Source organism: Lygodium microphyllum, unplaced genomic scaffold (assembly GCF_053477565.2).
Source record: "Lygodium microphyllum isolate KBCC unplaced genomic scaffold, Lygodium_microphyllum_v1.1.10 scaffold_45, whole genome shotgun sequence".
Lineage (NCBI taxonomy): Eukaryota > Viridiplantae > Streptophyta > Polypodiopsida > Schizaeales > Lygodiaceae > Lygodium > Lygodium microphyllum.
This window is the reverse complement of record NW_028229528.1, coordinates 1,013,847-1,026,954: the sequence shown is the minus strand read 5'-3', so window position 1 is coordinate 1,026,954 and position 13,108 is coordinate 1,013,847. Positions and strand designations below refer to the sequence as shown.

The following is a 13,108-nucleotide window of genomic DNA, read 5'->3' as shown; positions in this document are numbered from 1 at the left end:
AAGGACTCCTACCGAATCACTGTCAAACTCCACCAAAAGTCCAAGTGAACAAATCTTATAAACCGAAAGTAGATGATACCCTAAACCTGGCACATGCAACACCTCTAAGGTATGGGTACCACCACGTCCATCTGGAATAAGTTGCATCTCACCCCGTCCTGCAATAGACACCGAAGAGCTATCTCCGATGAGAATCTGCCCACGCGAAGGTCGCAACTGGGCAACACCAACTGATGAAGGAGTCATGTGCCAGGAGGCACCACTGTCTACGATCCACTCTCGAGCCTGGGGGACTGTCATCGCAACATCAGAAGCCTTCGGTGTAGAGTCCTCAATGACTGCTAGATGAAGAAACGCAGCTGATGAGGGTACAGCCACTGTGCCAGAATCCTTCGAGTCCTTGTTTGTGTCCTTCTTGTCTTTGTCGGTGCAATCCTTCTTCCAATGGCCGGTCTTACCACAAATATGGCATGTGGATTCTTTCTCCTTGTCCTTCTTTGACTTGTTGTTCTCCTTCTTCTTCTTTTGGTCCTTCCCCTTCTTCTGAGAGGCTTGACCTGTCAATGCTTCTGACTTGGAAGCATGCTGTCCCTTCAGTTGTTCCTCTTGGTCCAAGACCATAGAAACCAACTCTTCCTAGCGAAGAGTAGACTCACGCCCCGAAGCAATAAGGGCGGAGTAGAAAGCACCGAATCATGGCGGCAACTGGGACAGGAGTGTGATCGCCATGTCTTCGGAGGAAATCGGTTTCCCCACATTCTGAACCTACATCTGAAGCTGTCTAAGCTTGTTGATGTGCTCCCGCAATGAAGAAGACTTGTTCACGGACAAGGTCCGCATCTGCACCTCCAAAGAAACCCTCTTCATAAGGGTCATCCGGTTATACATATGGTCAAGCTCCAGCCATATCTCCCGAGCCACCGTCAAGTACTCGATGTGGGTTATCATGGCTGTAGTACAAGACAGAAAAAGAAAAGAACGAATCCGGGCATTCAGTTTGTCCCAGTGAGACTGGGCCTTGGCCAACTCCGCACGAGCATCGGAAGAGAGTTTGGACTCGTCTCTTACCGAGGGCCGGTCGATCTCCTCCTGTACAAGCTCCGCCAAATCGTAAGACTCAAGAATGGCCAACATCATCACGCGCCAGATGCGGTAATTGTCGCCATCGAGCTTTTGATCTGAGAGAAGAGCTGGTAAGACAGGCATCTTCCGATCCATGATCGTCTGGAACTCCAAGTCAATCTCTGTAGACATCTTCATCTGTAATGCCTGCAAAAACGCAAAAGCAGCCCCCTCTGACTGAGAAAACGCAGCCTGCAAGGGCTCTTTCTTTTGCGTCCCGAACCTTCTTCACCTGCCGAAGGCGATGAAAAAGTAAAACCTGCACTTGAAAGCTGAAAACACAGCCTTCCTCCTCTTCAAACAGCAACAAACAGCAGCAAATCCACCAACTGGACTCCTTTCCCGCGTGCCCACGCTCGCTTCAGCCCTGTTCCGATGCGCAACCCTCCCGCCCGCCCTCGAACGCTGGAAACGCAGCCTTGTGTCGCGATGGAATCTCCTCTTCAGGTAGGTTCTTCACTCAGTCAGCCCTTCTTCATTGCTCTGATACCATGTCAGAGTGCAGCGATGCGGAAGCGTGGGACCAAGACTGAGAGAGAGAGTGAACACAGAGAGAAGAGAGAGAGAGAAAGAGACAGTGGAAGATGAAGATCTGCTGTATAAGGTGTGCTGTATACAAAGATATGCACATATATACACGGGCGCAATGCGCGGAACTGCGTGTCTCCACCTCAACGATGCAACTTGTTGTCCATCTCGAAGTACGCTGCAGTTTGCATGAATCTCCAGCCTGAAATCTGCAAACAGAAGTGTGGAACAATATGCAGAATGTCGGCTATAAATAGCTTGAAATAATGCGAAAAATATGACAAGTCGGCTGCATTAAATGCAGCCGACTAGTACAGTCCGACTGGTACAGTCCAACCAGACTGCCACGTGGCAGCTGACGTGGCACGGCCAGGGGATGACAATCGCTAACACACTATTTGGGCCATACATAGATGAAATTTTAGAATAGGTGGACAGAACTGGTATACAATTTTATGAACTACGCACCAAATTGTGTGTTAACAGTATTTTGAAAAGGCTGCAGAAAGCACAAGTGCCAGCTACTATTTTTTAGGGGGATTATGGACATCATCATATTATCATGGATGTATTAGTTTGTGAGAGCCGAGTGCACATTATATTTATCTCCCGTAGTTGTATTTGTTGTACCCGCAAGTGTTGCATGTGTTGCGCACATGGATTTGTGATTAGATTAGCATAGGCTTGGTCTATTTAGGCTAAGGTTGAAACATGCTTCAAGGATTGACCGGCCTAGAGCCCACTAAATGAGTAGGACGCCCAAGAAAGGGCGCAAACCCTAAAAGCAAAACACATACTAATCCTAACCCTAATTCTTAGTCTATATAAGGGTGGGAAGTCTCAGTTGTATTAACCCCTTTTGGCACATCCATGCTATGGAAGCTCTATCTCAAGCTTTCTATTCAATCTTTCTTGTCTATCATCTTGCTTCCATTGTGTTGAAAGTAACTGAGAGGGAGAGAGTGAGAGGTATGTTGAGTGAGGGACCGAGTGAACGTGAAGCTCTTCGCCATCGTCTTGCTTTTCTCATCTTCTCTATTGGCTCTTCGACTCATTGGTGTGCTTGGTTGTGGATGCGAAGGAGCAACGACATTGGATTGTGTTGATCGTAGTCATGGAACCATCTTCAAGCCTTCGAAAGGACAATTAGGTGAGTTCACTACAACTCGAGCTAGTCTTGTGTTCTTGCTTTCTTGGGTTGGAGAGAATGATGCTTGGTTAGTTAGAGTCGAGTGTTGAGAGACAAGGTGAGAGATTGTCGCTGAAGTGAGTTACAACTTTTGAAACAATAGAAGTCTGTCCAAAGTCCCGATTGTTCGTGCATTTGGCTCAACATTTTGGTTCTGCTATCGGGACCTAGGACGGTGCAACCGCAAAGGTTCTCACACTCCTACCATATGGAGGAATAGGAGGCTTGTGCATGAGCGTGGATGGGATCAATGGGGTTCCAACCGTCCGCGTTTGTGCTGGCTAGCATTCCGAAACCCATGTGGCTAGGTTAGGTAGGCCGAATTGGAAGGAACCTGTTTGTTGGATTGAGATTGTGAAGATAGGCATTATTAGGGTAGGAAAAAACACAAAATACAAACCTTTAAAAAAACAACATACAAAAAACTCAAAACTCAAATCTCAAACACAAAACGCAAACTCAAGGTACTCTTCTTGTTGGGCATATTGTGTAGCAAGATTGCTTGATTGCTTACCCTTATCACTGGTTCCATACTACATGCTCATGATTAAATGCAAATCAAATCTTTTGCTTACCCTCGTACTTGTCTCATGAAGCTCACTCTAGTAGAGTTCACTCTCGTGGAGTTCACTCTCGCAGAGTTCACTCTTGCTCTCACTAGAGCTCACTCTCGTGGAGTTCACTCTCGTTGGCTCATTCACATAAGGTCATTCTCGTGCATTCCACCACCACCTTCACTCACTCATACCCACTCACCCATCCTCACTCACACACACTCACTCACACTCATACCTATACTCACTCACTCATATCCACACTCACTCATACCCATAATACTCACACTACACCTCAAGGCTCACTCATACTTGTCTTACTTACATTCTCAATTTGCACCTCTTGCTTTACGTATTTGCATCAAAGTGCCATCCTTGCTTGCCATATTGTCAGCATGACATGGTTGTGATACTTTGAGGAATAGCTTGCACCATGCACATTGCATTTGAAAGGAAGAAAGCTTGATTTCACACTTCATGTTTATTTTAACTTTGAAAACGGAAATAATGAAGAGAATGTGTTGTATTTGACCAACATTGAGAGAACCCTTAAGGTACTTCACAATCCCACTCAACAACTAAACAAAACAACAAACAAGGAAATTCTGAAATATTTGACCCATCACTCACCAAGAACTAGGCACACATTGCACATAGCACCTAGACAACCTCCGCAACACACACTAGGCTAACATTACCTTAGGTTATTTAGAATAAAGTGCACAACCACAACAGTCACTTTCACATCTACATATCGGACACATTGCAAGTCATTAGGAGGGAAATCATCCAACCAAGCCACCGTCATCATGTGCTCCATTCCAATCATTGCAAGGGCCCGATGAGTAAAATATTGTCAACCAAGCTGCCACCAGTCCTAAGCCGCGCTTGAATCATTTTGAACCACATTCACAGAAAGTGCCAAGACTGCAGAAATTGAGAGGAGAAGCCTGACGGACTTTTATGAATTGCACAAACCTGACGGACTATGACTTAGTTCCTTGCAACTTTGGACTCAATGAGTAAAATGAATCTGCATCAGCACTACAGTCGGATTAATATTTCAGAAGTGCAGTCCTGCTCTTCAACTTTAACACGATGTCCTCGTATTCAAAGACAGAAAACCTCTCTAGAAGAAGCAATAGTATTTCCGCTGGCTTGGAAGTTGATGAGCTTTCTTTGAATCCTGCATAGGGCAGGCAGAATGCCTTATTCAGAGTTCTATTTGATTTGAAGACCCAAGGCCTGCAAGGCCAAAAGTAGCTTGGTCAGTGACCAAGCAGCCAAGAGGAGCAGGATTTTAGCATGGTGGACTGGCCACACAGATTACAGCACCCAGAGTTTACAAGAAAACCCATCACACTTTGAGAGAGTTCACCCAGCACTTCTAAGGCTGTCCTTTCAATAGAGGAGAGAACAAGAACACATAGTCCCTGGTCTAACTAAACTAGGAGACAGTTGACAAGGTTCCCTCCTTCAGTTTAGAGTATATCAAGAACTCATCAACTTTATCTCGTTCAGTGCATATGAATGTCAACCAGAATAAGATTAAAAGCTAAAGATGGAGGCTCTGATTGAAGATCTTGCTCTTTATGTTACTTAATCATACCTGATCCTATGCATTTTGCTATAACTGCCTGATGAGAAAACAATTCATCTTTTGTACAAACACAGAACTATTTACATCATTAATAGCAAAGCAAATGTGCAAGTCCCAACCCTTGAAGGACCCCTCGTGCATTACAATGTAGAAGCACAATGACAACTTAATAGAACTGTACATTATAGCAACCCGCCATAGCAAGGCAACAATTTGAAAGGAGAATAAACAAGAACACTAACAAGACTTAAGCGTTCCTACTAACCTCATGCTTTTGCAAAGCATGTATAAGTACAATGACCAATCTCTAGCTAAGGGTATGAGACAGCATGGGATGCATGCAAATATGGATGCATGTAGCATCATTGATACATAAGGCTTAAGCACTGAGAACAAGTATACCCTGTATTCTAGAATCTGTATGCAATGTGCTTACTGTTCCAAAAAACACTTAGAGATCCCTTATGAGCAAGAAAACGGTACCTATTGATAGTAAGGTCACGCCGGAAGGCATCTTCAGTGGCTGTCCCGAAATCTTGCTTCATAGAAATAAATCAAGCAAACATTCCAGGAGAAATTATGTGCTTGATTGATAACCTCAAACAGTGTGACACGTGCAGCTCTCATATCTTACCAGAGTGGAAACGAGGCTACTATCTGCATAGTGATCCGGCCTTAGATTTACAAAGTCAATGTCAACTCCATATATCTGCATTCTAGCAACCTCCAGATGTTTTGCCTGCATGGGATTGCTAATCGCAGAGCAGCGCTCATAAGCTTTCAAGTTTTGCTATAAAGCACTTGAAATAGACATAGGCATTAAGTTTACTTGTAGTTTCAATCCATGAATCTATCATTTAAACCAATTCATAAGCTTTTAGCTTTTGCTTGTATATAACACTTGAAATAGGCATATGCTATAAGTCTATATGTAATTTCACCCCATGAATCTGTCATCTAACCCAAAAGCTGAAATTGGTGGCCTTTCACTATAAACACAACAGTGACTTAACTAGTCCTCTTTGCATATGCTATGGTAAGTTTCTAATGAAATCCTATCAGGAAGGTGATAACTAAGCACAGATCCATGTATTAGTCTGCAGACTAAACGCACAGAGACCAGCACTCCTAAATCCATTCCCTTGTTAAAAAAAGATTCAAAGAAAAAAAATATATGCTTGAAATTTTTGGCATGTCTGCACAAAAGATACTAAAATCATCCACCTTACAAGTATCACAGTTAAAACGATAATCCAGAAAACATGCAAAAAGTTTTACCTTCTAATGACACCAAAGCCATTTGCTTCCAAACCAGCCTTGCGAAAATACCAAAGGATCTTTTGACAAAAGGTTTTGCCTAGCATATCGTCTATTGCTATGTCAATATCATCGCTTTCTTCACCCAAAAGCTGGTACATGCAACAAAGTTGCATGTATATAAGTCACACCAAAAAGGCATGTTACCATCAACTTCGAATAGAGACTAAGATGAGATTAGTGGCATAGCCATGCATCAGTTCCTTGTCATCTTCCAATCAAGCACAAAAATCAGAAAATGAATTTGAATTGATAATGGAAATATAAAGTACAACAAGAAAGAGAAACAGAATGCTAATCATAATCTTTGACATTCCTGGGAATTTTAGACTTTGATCCCAAAAGGGAACAATGCAGGGACAGGCATGCTAGTTTGAAGAATGCTCAAGGCTACAAAGTCCTGTGGGCCAGAAACCAATTGACCTGCATCAATAAGTATGGAAGAGTCTAAGGAAACAACCAGGGTCCAGGACCAGTAAAGTAGCGAGTAAGCAGGTTCACAATGCATTAGCACAAGACCGGAGATATATATATATATATATGTATATATATATACATATATATATATACATATATATATATATATATGTATATATATATACATATATATATATACATATATATATATATACATCCAAGCTAGACCGGAGATACATATATATATATATATATGTATATATATATACATATATATATATATATATGTATATATATATATATATATATACATATATATATATATATATGTATATATATATACATATATATATATACATATATATATATATACATCCAAGCTAGCCTGCATAGTTGCACTGAAACACCTTTCCCAAGGTTTGGAAACATATGAAACATTACAAAATGCATTTCTTATTCAATCATGTAAATGCCTAAGACCTTTTCGAAACTCTCTTTTGGCATGTTTTGCTTCCTGGAATAGTGACAATTGCTGTGTGCACACACGCGCACACACACACGCACACACACACACACACACTCTCTCTCTCTCTCTCTCTCTCTCTCTCTCTCTCTCTCTCTCCCCCCGTGCCCAACATCCTTACATCCAGCAGATTGGAGCCATCATCGTGCAATCAGAGACAGGTACCTCCCCTTATAGGATTCAATGTTTCAGCAAACTTTGAAAATCAACCACGGGTTTCCATGGCACCATATGCACCAGCTGTCGATCAAAGAAGAGGCATCTTGCCCAAAAAATCATCCCTATTCCTCCCTGATCTCAGTATGACCTCATAGAAGCCCCAGGGACCCAGGTCCCACATATATCTCTTCTACATTCCCCTGCAAGATGGATGTCATCCACTGGCGAATCCAAGAAAGCACCAGAATTCAGCCAGTTAAAAAGAGAATGACTCCACGCTCATAAAAATTTGAGAATGAGCAAAGCACCTTCTGCGTGTCCATATGGGTATCCAAATCATCCTCAACATCACATTGCTGAAGATCACAATCATCGATGATTATGTTCAACGTATTCAACCAACAAAGTGTTGCAAAATTCCAAAAGGTGGTCCTAATCTAGGACCTAGAAATCACTTCATGGGTTGGTGACTTTAGCATAGGAGTAAACATGGGGGTCCAGAGGGGTAGGGCCTTCGTCTGCAGCATGTTTGCTGCACTTTACAGTTGGCTGCACATCAGAACTCAACATTTTGCTCCATGCATGTGACCATTTCCTCTTCCCCATCCGACTCTGAACTCAAGGCCTCTACGACCTGATAAATGAGGCGGTATTCAGTCCAGCCATAATGCCGGCAGGCTGCAAAATCATGGCCTGAAGCAGTCTGCCCAAGTCAACACATGCCTGCCTACAAGGGTGAGTGACTGTCCATAAAGAGTCACCAGATGGGCTGTAGTCGTGATCAGATATGCTATGCACGAGGTCACGACTGCATGCCTGCTGTGGCACAGGTCTACCCGCCAAGAACAGTACTCACGTGTTCTCTCTCTCTCTGCACACCTGTCTGCAGGTCACGACCTATCTACAGGCAAGGCCCTCTCTCTCTATGCTTCAGGTCATGGTCTGTTTCAGGACGTTGCCAAGACAGATTCACTGCCCTGCATCTGGTCACAGCCTGCAAGGACTGCAGGTCATCCTTCCCCTGTTCACGCCAGTTGGGTGTGCTCTGACTGCAACCCTACCTGACTATGGAGTGATGCTGGTCTGTGTGTGTGTGTGTGCGCGTGCGCGCACTCTCTTTTTTTTCGTAAAGCGCACACACACACACACACTCTCTCTCTCTCTTTTCGTAAAATCTCTCTCTCTCTCTCTCTCTCTCTCTCTCTCTCTCTCTCTCTCTCTCTCTGTGCACAATTACCACAGGTCTCCCTGGGCTATCAACCTCAAGTCTGCAAGGCACATAGTTCAGCAACCAATGAGCAAAGCTCCTGCTACGCCATGTGCAGATTCTCTCTCTCTCTCTCTCTCTCTCTCTCTCTCTCTCTCTCTCTCTCTCTCTGTGTGTGTTAAATACGAAAACAGTACAAGATTACGTGATTACAAGATATAGGATGGCGATAGGCCATCATGCATAAAATCTAAGACATAACAGTGAAAGTACAAAGGAAGTAGAGTGACTAGAGGGGGGGCAGAAGATATTACAGCGAACCAAGCAAGCAAATCCTACCTGGGGAGAATATATGTTAACTCAATCAAGCCGAGCTACCAACAAGGAAGTTCTTTCAAGCGGACTATATGGCTTTGCACTCGCGATGAAGCATCAAAGATGAATGCATTCCTCATCCATATATGTCAACAGCCCTAGAAGTGTAAGACGGGAAAGAGCACTTTCATATCAGCTTGCACAAGATCCACAAACTTGGGCTATCCAAAGACGCAAAAATAGCCCAACCACTCAGAACCAAATGGCCAAAAGTAGGGACCAAACATTCCGTGCCACCAGCAAAGTAAGGAACCAATGGGAAGGGGTTTCGACCAACGTTTAACAAGAGAAGTAACAACCATTGGAAATCCTTTGCTTGGAGAGTGCAAAGGCAAGAGGAAGCACACCAATCAACATTCGCCGAATGAAGACCTTGGATCGGAAAGGTATTTTGTTAAGCTAGCCTATCATTACCACAGATTTCCACCACACTTGGCCTTTCTGAAAGACCCCAGGTGGTATTTCCTTTCTAGATAAGCCAATCCTTATCAGATATAAGCCAGTGATATATCTGATTGGTTGAAACGCGACCCAAAAGCAGCAACCATTAATCACCCAATCCTGTCAAGGGGCCCCCTATTCCAAAGAGGGAAGAGGTTGCATGAGCTGTAGAGAGCTCAAGATGACATTCCACAAATTGTGATAGCCTTGGGGAACACACAACTAGCATTGAATTGATTTGAAGGACATAACAGCCCCACTGACTGGTAGAAGAGCATCAGCAATAATGATGCATCCCAAGCGCAACATCCTATTGAACATTGGCTTTTGTTCCTCTTTGCCTTGCCACGAGAGGAGCTTCAAAACCGCCAGCACTTCCGCTCTCAAGGAGTTTGCCGCTTCCTGATCCAAAGGTGGGTCCAAGAAGCTTTAACAAGGACCAATCTCCAAAGTGGACCAAATGATTTAGCAGCATAGAAGACTTAAGATGGAAAGGCTGCTCAACATTAACCACATGCCACCATGAGGCAAAAATCCTACTGCTCCCATGCTTAATACCCTAAGCCTCAATGAAAACCTGGCAATCAAAGACCAGGATTACCTACCATCGTACAAAGCCTTGAAAAGCGACCAATGGAAAGCAATCACATGTGTCTCCGAGTCCAAAATAGCTCCACCTGCCATTCTTTTGGAAGTATTCTCTCTCTCTCTCTCTCTCTCTCTCTCTCTCTCTCTCTCTCTCTCTCTCCAAGCCTACCCCCAGCCACAAGCCTCCCGGCCCGCTGCCCCCGCACCTAGACCCGTCACCCTCCCGGCCAGTCACGCCACCTCCAGGTCCAACCAGCACCCCGACAACCCCTCCATCTCCTGCAACTGCCCAATCAGCACCCACCCACAATGGCGCCAAACAGCCAATGGCCCCAATCTGCTAGGCAAGACGAGCGGATCGATAGGATGGGCTCAAGCAAAGCATCACCATCGCCAAGCAACCGCACAAGAGGGGAGAAAAATGAAAAATACTCGACGATCTGGAGCAACATCGACAAGGTGACAAACTACCACACAAGGAAAAGCATAGGCCCTCCGAGACATATGCAAGATGCACGACCAAGACATCCGCAACATCAAGAAAATCATGGCCGCAATGTGCACGGAAACCGCTCACCAAATCAAGGAGGAAATAAGCTCAAAAGTGCAAGAATGGAAGAATGAAATCTACGCAGAGATCACAGCACACTTCACCTCTTGGAAGGTAGACATTGAAACGTCCCTCCAAGAGAGAAATAGGGTGATTGAAGAGCAGAGGCACGAGCTTGATGATTGCAGAAACCAGCTTGATCTCCTCAAGGAGGAAGGGGAAATTACCAAAACAACACCTACAAAGGTGCAAACCGAGATCTACAAGCTGAAGACAAACATGACAAAGAAGCTCAACACATGTGCAAACATAGTGAAACAAGCACGAGCCGAGGTGGCCAAGAACTCCAAGTGGATTGAAGTAGCAAAGCACGCACCAACAAAGAAAGAGGAATTTGTGAATGCAGCATTGGAGGAGAAGAAAAGGAGAAAACTTAGAGCGCTCCACATCCGGGTGGTAGGATGGACGGAGGGAGACAGCCCCCTGGCAGACACCAAGAAGATATGTGAAAAGCTGGAAGTTGAGGACCCCACAATAGTGGAGAACGCATGGCACGTAGGGAAAGATCTCACCAAAAGCTGACCTCTCATCCTCAAATTCGCCAACATAGAATCCCGACTAGTCTTCCTCTCTAAAAGAACAGCGCTAAAAGGGAAAAAGGTCTATCTGGAGGATAACCTCACACCGGCACAGGTGGCACACCGTAAGGAATGCATGCCACAAATCCTTGAAGCACGCAAAGCGGGGAAATGGGCAGTATACTGAGATGGTGAAGACAGAGACAGGACTAATCCAAGAGACCTTCACCAACAAGGATGTCATCCTATACAAAGAAACCCACCAGAGCCCAGACACACACCTACCTAAAGAGGGAATACATATGGGAGACGGCATGCCGCCCTAGAGCCCGAACAAAAGGAGGGACCCGAGGATCCGAGGAGTCATAGTGCTATACAAGGAGTTACAACCCATGGTGCAAGTCATGTGGAAAGATGAGGCGGCCCGGTTCATGTGGATCTAGATACGCACAGATCGCCCTTGAAACATCTACATGGAGGTGTGCTACTTCCCCCCAACACACTCCCCATACGCGCCACACAAGGGGGAGTCACCATACCTACCACTGTACAAGGACATTATGCACTACTCCAACTTGGGGAATGTCATGTTGGCCGGAGACTTCAATGCCCGCACAGCACACAGACAAACTCCCTTCTTCGAGAGGGAAGACCACATATACAAAGAGATAGCACCGGAGGAGATAGGGCTCAACCATACATCACAAGATATAGCTAAATGCACCGAGTATGGCGACCACCTACTGGTGCTAAGGGGCATGCACGGATTAGCCATCCTCAATGGGCTGGACAGATGGCCGGGATTGGATGCCCTCACATGCTTCCCACATAAGCATAAGGCTAATTGCAACAAACGAGGGGCACCAGGAGCACCTACACAGAAACTGGGAGCAAGCACAATGGATTACATACTCGGACCCCTACCACTTATCCCTGACATCTAGTCCTTCAAAATATCACCTTGCCCGCTCGCAGTGGCCACCAACCATGCCTACCTGCAGTTTGACATCACCTATAGATATGACCCAACCCCCCCAGCAAGCAGCCTCCCAAGATTCCCAACGTGCCACTTCACCAAGTTAACTGCGAGCGCTTATTCTGACCACCTCTATTGGAGCCTGTAGGAAATGAACCCCTACTCACCCTTGGAGGAGATCACAACACAACTGCAGGAACACTCCACACCTCAACGTCCAAGTACTTCCCCCACACATCCCCCCATCCCTCCCCTCCGAACAAGAATGTCCCACAGAATAGTTGGTACAACGCAGAGTGTAGGGAAACCCGGCTCCTTCTTCAACAAGACGAAGCAAAGGAGTACACATGCACAAACAGGCATGCCTGATCTTCCGTCGCCTCGTATGAAGGAAGAAACGGGCCTACCTATCCAAAGTGGAACGCGAATTCTACCAGCTATTCTTGGAACAGGATAGCAAGGAGGCATGGAAGGCATTCCAAGAGCCTCGTGCTCAGACACCCATTACCTCCCCGGACACATGGCATGCATATGCGACCTCACTGTACCAAATACCTGAGCAGCCCCCGCTGCCCCGACCACCACGGAGCTAGACCCAAGTCATCTACATTCTTTAGCACGGAGCAGGTTCAAGATGCCATTGACAAACTACAGAATGGCCAAGCCCAAGACCACGAAGGCTTAGTAGCACAGCACCTCACCCATGCCCGAGACGTACACGTACTTGCACCCCTTCTAGCCCACATGTTCAACAGAGCCTTATGTGAGGACTTCCCTGCCAGCTGGTCAGCCAACACCATAATACCTATCCTAAAGGCTGGAAATCCCATGGCACCCACAAACTACCGAACAATCATGGTTGGCCATGTACTAGCCAAGCTCTATGGATCCATCCTAGACCATGAGCTGAGCAAGTGGGCGGAGCAACACCAGCATCGGGCCACTAGACAAGCAAGGTTCAAGAGGGGGTACTCCACTCTTGAC

At 45.4% G+C, this 13,108-nt stretch overlaps 1 protein-coding gene across 3 annotated transcripts in view; it reads right to left on the bottom strand.

Moving 5' to 3' along the window:
* The window catches only part of LOC148008928 (CCA tRNA nucleotidyltransferase, mitochondrial-like), a 136,457-nt gene that overhangs the window by 80,119 nt on the left and 43,230 nt on the right, over positions 1-13,108 (bottom strand). Inside the window, exons 2-4 of one of the 3 annotated variants that reach the window (XM_087673897.1) lie at positions 6,272-6,402; positions 5,628-5,745; positions 5,477-5,532 (exon numbers count right to left, since the gene is read on the bottom strand). In XM_087673897.1, coding sequence (XP_087530023.1) covers positions 5,477-5,532; positions 5,628-5,745; positions 6,272-6,402 — 305 coding nt within the window. Of the gene's footprint in view, positions 1-5,476; positions 5,533-5,627; positions 5,746-6,271; positions 6,403-13,108 lie in introns of those variants that run through there. The other 2 variants (XM_087673899.1, XM_087673898.1) reach the window with 2 other exon arrangements.